The 6,689-nt window shown below is 62.7% G+C and overlaps 1 protein-coding gene across 2 annotated transcripts; it reads left to right on the forward strand.

Moving 5' to 3' along the window:
- The first annotated feature begins 109 nt into the window (after nucleotides 1-109).
- On the forward strand, nucleotides 110-4,344 carry TMEM82 (transmembrane protein 82). 2 transcript variants are annotated; one of them, XM_045859380.1, is made up of 7 exons: nucleotides 110-240; nucleotides 468-606; nucleotides 743-815; nucleotides 1,011-1,185; nucleotides 1,782-2,199; nucleotides 3,417-3,610; nucleotides 3,897-4,344. In XM_045859380.1, exons 2-7 carry the CDS (start codon nucleotides 516-518, stop codon nucleotides 3,984-3,986), a joined length of 1,041 nt encoding a protein of 346 aa, XP_045715336.1. In that variant the 5' UTR covers nucleotides 110-240; nucleotides 468-515; the 3' UTR covers nucleotides 3,987-4,344. The 2 variants fall into 2 exon arrangements, with proteins under 2 accessions (XP_045715336.1, XP_045715335.1); XM_045859379.1 differs by having other exon boundaries at nucleotides 141-606.
- The last annotated feature ends 2,345 nt before the right edge of the window (nucleotides 4,345-6,689 follow it).

Consider the following 6,689-nt stretch of genomic DNA (forward strand, 5'->3'; position numbering starts at 1 on the left):
AGGAGAGGCGCGGCAGGCGGCCCTGTGGCCGAGGGGCGGGGCCGCGAGCTGAATCCCAGCCTCTGGCCTTGAGGGCGATAAGCGACCCCCCCAGACTTCCGGCTGAGAGTAGAGCCCGAAGGCGGAATAGGTGCCCCCTTCCAGGTCCTGGGCTGAGAGGACGGAGCCCAGACCTGAGGCTGGGGGACAGTCCAGGACGCAGGGCAGACAAGGCCTGGGGCTGCAGCAAGCCACTGTGTGGTAAGCCCTGAGGGAGGGCGAGAAAGGCGGCACCAGACTTGAGCAGAGACAGAGAGAGAACAGCCCCAGAGACGCCCTCCACCCCCTGCAGCCCAGAGCAGGAACGCCGCCGCCGCCGGCAGGTTTAAGGCCCCTGGCTCTCCTCCCGTCCCTGCCCTCTCGCTCTGGGCCTTTGACCCCTCCCTCCCCGCCTCGCCTCCACTCACACCTTTGCCCTGTGACGTTAGGCTCTCCCGTGCAGACCTGGCCCGTGGCTGGGGCTGCCGCTGGCAGCCATGTTCGCCCTGCTGTCCCCCACCTCCTGGCTCCCTGGCCTCTCCTCCCTCGAGTGGGGCACGGGTCTCCTCCTCGACTCCCTCCTGCAAGGTGAGCGTGGCCTCCCCGTGCCCTCTGGGGCCTGCTCCCTGAAGTGCCGGGTGGACTCCAACCCTAGGTCTCCCGGCACCCAGGCCACCCCTCCCCTAACCCTACCAAGCACCCCTACTTTCCCTCCACCCCTCAGGCCTCATCGGGGCCTGTGGAGTCTCCGTCCTGAACAACCTGCTGAAGGTTTACTTCTTCGTGGGCTGTGCCAAGTGAGTGTCCCTCCCAGCCCACTCCTAACCCCTGTGAGGCCCCTGGGCCCCCACCTGTGACTCTGGCCTCTGTGGAAGGGTTGGGGGCAAGAGACCACTGTCTGGCCAGGGAGTGTGGCTGAGGGCCCCGGGACCCCCACCAGGGCCCCAGGCTGGTGGCTCTGCCCCTCTGCCTACAGCCACTGTCCCTCACAGCAACCCGGAGCGGCAGCTGGAAAAGGAGAGGCTGCGGCCCCGGCGGACTTCTCTGGACACCGTGCACCTGGCCGGACTGGCCCTGATCCTGACCGTCGTGGGGAACCGGGTGGCCTCCCTGGTGGCGCTGGAGTTCTCCCTCAGGGCTATCTCCACGCTGCTCTCCCTGGGCAAGGTGAGGCTGCGCAGGGAGGTGGTAGGTGTGCCCTGCCCGGCCCGGGCCCAGGTTTCCACCCCGAACACTTGGAGCATCTCATCTCCTCGGGTTGTGACCTCCAAGGCCAAGTCTCCACGCAGAGTAGACACGCCCCCAGTAGTCCGAGAAGATGCTAGTGGCAGCTCCCGGAAGCCAAGGGCTTTCCACATGCTGGTAGCTGGAATGCGTCATCCCAGTACCCTCCCAGCCTCGGGGGGTTGAGGTTCCTGTGACCCCCATTTCACAGGTGCAGAACTAAGGTTTAGGGAGACTATGCGGCTTGTCTGTGGTCAACAACCTGCAAGGAGCAGAGTCAGGCTTTGAACCCAGGTCTTCAGGGCTCTGAGCCACCGCCCTTCAGCAAGCACGTGAAATTAGGCTGCAGGAAATGATCCCTCTAGGGCTTGACTTGAAGGCAACATTCCCTCTGATGGGGGCAGATCCTCAGGGCTCCTGTGGGCTCCAGCCTCCTGCAGCCCCAAGCATTTGTACCGTGACAGCCCTTGGGGCCCCAGTGGCGAGGGGAGGCCCCAGCTCCACGATGGCAGCCCCTCTTCTGCCCCCTCCCCTGCCAGGGCTCCCGGGGCACCGAGAGGCTGCAGCTGTACCTGCTGTGCCAGTACTCGCTGGGCTGCGGGCTGACCTGCGGCCTGAGCTTCCTGCAGGAGGGCGCCGCTCACCGCACGCTGAACCTGCTGCTGGGCCTCGGGCTGGCCGCGCTGCTGAGCACGGTCACCCAGCGCCTGCGCCGCCACGTCTGCTCCCTCTATGAGCTGCACAGCAGCCAGCACTACTGTGGGGTTTGCCTGGGCCTGCTGGCCAGTGCGCACGGCCTCCCCCGGCTGCTGGGCCGCATCCTGGCCGTGGCCTTTGGTGTGGGGGACCTGGCGGCCGTGGTCCTCATCAATCAGGACTTCCTGACCACCTCGGAAGCTGTGCGCTTCTGGACGCCGCTCACCATCTGCTACACCCTGCTGGTCATCTACATGCAAGGTAATGGCCACAGTCGGGGTCCTGGGCATTCGCTACACATTCGCGTCCTGCTTTCTGACCCCGAGGAGCCCAACGAGGTAGTCCCCGTGCCTGTCATCCAAGCATGTCTGGCGTGGTGACAGAGGCCATTTGGTAGGTGGGGCAGCTCAGAGAAGGGTGCAGTGTGCAATGGGAGCCCTGAGCAGATAATTCTGGAATCGGACCTTGAAGGGTAAGTAAGGACCCAGGAGCACGTGACCTTGCATGCCAAGTTCAGAGGTGAGAGACAGCCCTGCGGCCTTGAACAACTGAGAACAGCTGAGTGTAGCTGTCGCCCCAAGAAGGGCGGAGGGGGATGAGGTGCACAGGGGCCTGAAGGAGAGTCCCCCTGGGCCAGGCTGGGGAGAACGACAGAAACCCGTGGCAGGGTTTTAGGCAGGAGAGGGTGACCCGGTCAGATCTGAGCTCGAGGAAGCTAGAAAGAGCCACCCGGCTGCAGAGTGAGGATGGGGTGGGCAGAGTGACGATGGCAGGAAAAGGAAGGCTGATTAGGAAAACAGCAGCAGGTGCAAAGGCCCTGGGGTGGGCATGCACTCGCTGTGCTTGATGAACAGCAAGGAAGCCGGGATGGCTGGGGGTTTGGGCAACGGGGAACAAGCCAGGGGTCAGGTGAGGCCGGAGAGCAGCCACTGGTCACAGTGAGCAGGACCTCACGGCCGGATAAGGAGCTTGGAGCTTGTCTCAGATGCAGTGGGAAGGGCTGGAGGATTACAAGCAGAAGAGTGACTTTATCTCACTGATGTGTTGAGAAGGTCATCAGCTGTTGAGTAGACCACTTGAGTTATAGGGTCAAGAACAGGAGCCAGGAGACCAGCCAGGAGGCCAAGACCGGGTGGGTGGAGCAGTAGAGTGGGGAGGTGTGTGTGGGCGGGGTCTGTTCGGCAGAAAGAGTTGACAGGCTTCCTAGCGGGTCAGACACAGAACTGCAGGGGAGGAGTCAGGCCCCGGCTGCAGCTGGAGGCGGAGCACAGCAGTGTGAGACCTGCAGGTGGGCCTGGGGCCCATGCTGGCCATGGGGGTGGGGCCAGAGGCAAGGGGGAGGGGCTGTCTGGGAGGGGAAGGCCTAAACTGGGGAGGGTCAGTGGGGGAGCTGGGAAGTCCAGCCCTGGTCCAGCTGGACCTCAATTTGGGGCACTGGCTGTGGCAGGCAGGTGGTGACAGTCACATGTCCCCCACAGAGGAGCAGCGGCAGAACCCCCACCCTGGCCTGCAGAACCAGGTCCAGACGGTGCTGGTGCGCATGGGTGGCCTCTTCGTGCTGCTGCTGACCGTGGGCCGCTGGCTGGACCTCCTGGGTGTCCTCATCTCCCTGCTGGGCGAGCTTTGGTGCCTGGTGGGCGTCCGCACTCTCCTTGACCTTTGCCAGATACAGGTGGGCACCCTCACCCCATGCCACCCCCAGACCCCCAGGCACCCCGTGCCTTGCCCCAGACAGCCATGGGAGCCTCAACGGGCCCAAGTTTAAGAAGAGCTGGGGCACTCTCTCTCAGGATGGGGGGCAGAGGGAGCTGGAATCCCCTCTCTCACCTGGTGTTAACCTTTGACCTGTGCCCCGGAAGCCCCGAATGGGAGGATGGTCTTGGATAAATGGAGGCCTGAAGTGTCACCCCGGAGAATCAAGGGGTGTCCTCCATCCTTTCCTCCCCACATCCCCTCAGGACTTTGCATCCCAGAGGCCTTTGGTGTCAGCTCCAAGCCAGCCGCGGCCCTCAGCACCTGCCGAAACCCAGGGGACGGCCCCCTCCTGACCTGCCTCAGAGAGGACTCGTAGTCCGACTCGAGCCCGCACAGGCCCACCTGGAGGCCTGGACCCCCCCAGCACGGTGCCCACCTGGAGGCAGACTGGCAGGGTTGGCCCCCACCTGGAGCTTGAGGTGGGCACTGGAGCCCCCGAGATGGAGGGGAGGGCTAGGGCCCTCAGAAGGTGCGGGCACCTGGAGGCCACCGGGTTCATCCCCCTTCCCTCAGGGTGGGCAGAGGTCATGCAGCCCCCTCAGACCCGCCCTCGGGGGGTGGGGGCAGGGGAGAGGCGCATCCTCAGAAGGGCTTCCCCCCTTCCTGGCCTCCCTCGCCCTCTCCACAGACAATAAAGACGTTTTTCTCAAACTGAGCGTAGAATCGTGAGCACACAGATTGGGCAAGGGGCTTTTCTGAGTCCACATGGCTCTGCTGGCCTGGCCAGCTTCTGGGATACATGTCAGGGGTCCCACGCTGAGGGGTGGCGGCGGGGTGGCGGCAGGGTGGGCGCATGGCCTAGCGCCTGCTGGCAATCTGGGGTGGACGGTGCCTGTCCTGTGGCATCCTAGGCTGGGACACAGCTGAAGGAAATGCAGTGCTGACATGGCCTCCGTGGGCGCCCCGTGTCCCCTGCAGGGCGCAGCTCAGGGGGGCCACGGAGTGGGGGGACAAAGGCCTGAGCACCATCTCCCCTGCTGGCGTGCCGTGTGCCGTGGGGCGGTTGCCCACCGCGTGCTGGGCTGTGCTGTGCTGAGCATTTCTATGACTCATGTCACTCTGACATCGGCCCCAAGAAGTAGCTACTGTTGTCCCTTTCTACAGATTCAGAAACTGAGTCTCAGAGAGGTTAAGTGACTCTCTCAGGGGCACACAGCTCGGTAGTGGCAGAGTCAGAACCTGCATCCAGGCGGCCTAAACTGCAGAGCTCAAGTGCTCTGCACGCTTCCTGCTCCCCTCTTCTTACTGAAGAACTGGGGCCAGGAAACCTCGCAGGTGGCCGTGAAACGTATCACGGGCCCACTACTGGCAGGTTCTGGAACGTGGTTCTGGCCACCTTTTGTCCAGCGTAGCCCGAGGCTCCATCGCAGTCATGTTCTCCTGGCCCAGACACCCAGCTCCCCTGGGCACCTCGTTTCCATGGGGATTGGGCCGGAGCCCTTTCCCAGGAGGGTTCCCATGGGGCAAAGGAGACCTCCAGCCAGGGGGCTTCCGAGGGGCTGTGAGGGCCAGACTGTTGGAGGGACAGAGGAGGCACCAGGGAGGAAGTGAAGGCTGGGGGATGTTCTGGAGGGTTCCAGGCTCCTACGGGCCGGGCCTCACTCCCAGCAAAGGCTGCCATGGCTGCCCGCAGGCCCCTCCGGTGCAGACAGAGCCTGGCCAGGAGTCTGCGCCCCGCACCATGCAGCGCACCTGGGAGATGGGCAGGCTGGCCCAAGGCTGGGCAGGGTGGTGTCCGCTGACCCCTCCAGGGGTGGCCGCCCCACTGACAGCTTAAGCCCCGCCTCTGGTGCCCTGCTCTCTCCTCCCCCAGGAGGGCCTCTCGGCCTTAGAGTAGCTGAGGTGGGGGGTATTGTGTACCCCCCACCCCCAGCACAGGACCCAGCCCTCATCTGTGGGGGAGCCTGCTCCCTTCCTTCTGGGCAGGAAGCGTGCCCCAGTCTGGGAGGAAATGGCTCAGTTAGGCGGGCACAGGGCCAGACCGGCCAGACCCAGACTGGACACCAGGTTCCAACTGTTCTCATGTTTTTGCTGGAAGGTTCCCCGGCCTTCTGGCCCCCACATAGCCTAGGACCAAGGGGGAACAGGGCCGGGAGGGATGGGGATCAGCAGTCTTTTCCTTTTTATGGGCACAGGGACCGTTTTCCAAACAAAAGCTGGGGCATGTGGGCTGCAATAGGATTCTTTTCTTATCTATTGAACTATTTCTGTGTAAAAATTAGATCACTCTAAGTGAGGCATTTAGCAAACCTCCATACCAAACAAAGAGAAAGGGCAGAGGAAATCCAAAAGGTACGGCCTGGAACAGGGGCCGGGTCCTACAGAGAGCACCCGAGCCCGCCTCCTGGGCCCCGGCCAGCGTCCTTCTGAAGAGGCGGATGAAGCCCAGAGCGCCCGGTCCCTGCTAAGAGGGCACGAGGGTAACCCCCGGGGCATCTGTGGTTGCCGTGAGCCAGCCCCCTCCCTCCCGAGCCCCCACTCCCAGCTTTTCTGAGCTGTAACACTGTCCCTCTGGGTGTCCTGCATTCCTCGCCCCATTCATTCACCGGTGATGACTGAGCAGAGGTGGGCGGGGCCACATCACTCAGGGCCCCTCCAGGGAATGTGGGGGGCGGAGTGAGGGTTTTATTCCCACGGGCAGCCAACTGAGGTTTTGCAGAGGAGGTGACATAATGTGACTGACAAGGCGGGGGGCCCAAAAAGGAAATTTATGTATAAAAAATTGTGTATTTATTCTCACATGTTGAAACTTCAGTCACCCTCAAAGTACTCCACATTTGATGCGATACACCTATTGAAACGTTTTCCCCACTGCTCAGAACAGCTTTTGAACTCGTTGGTTTTGATGCCTTTCAGTGTTTCTGCCGTTTTTGGTTTCACCTCTTCTACATTGGCAAAGAGGTTTCCTTTTGAGGACTTTTTCATCAGGGAAACAAAAAAATGTCACTGGGGCAAGATCAGGTGGCTGGGGAGGGTGGGGCACAGGGGTGATGCCG

This window comes from Phyllostomus hastatus, unplaced genomic scaffold, assembly GCF_019186645.2.
Source record: "Phyllostomus hastatus isolate PE091 unplaced genomic scaffold, TTU_PhHast_1.1 phas_scaffold_182, whole genome shotgun sequence".
NCBI lineage: Eukaryota > Metazoa > Chordata > Mammalia > Chiroptera > Phyllostomidae > Phyllostomus > Phyllostomus hastatus.

What these genes read in the sequence shown, in the direction of transcription:
- TMEM82 (XM_045859380.1), top strand. Translation starts at nt 516, where the DNA reads ATGTTCGCCCTGCTGTCCCCCACCTCCTGGCTCCCTGGCCTCTCCTCC. An exon ending in TTCTTCGTGGGCTGTGCCAA is followed by an intron (nt 816 to 1,010) that starts GTGAGTGTCCCT and finishes TGTCCCTCACAG; the next exon opens with CAACCCGGAGCGGCAGCTGG. An exon ending in CGCTGCTCTCCCTGGGCAAG is followed by an intron (nt 1,186 to 1,781) that starts GTGAGGCTGCGC and finishes CTCCCCTGCCAG; the next exon opens with GGCTCCCGGGGCACCGAGAG.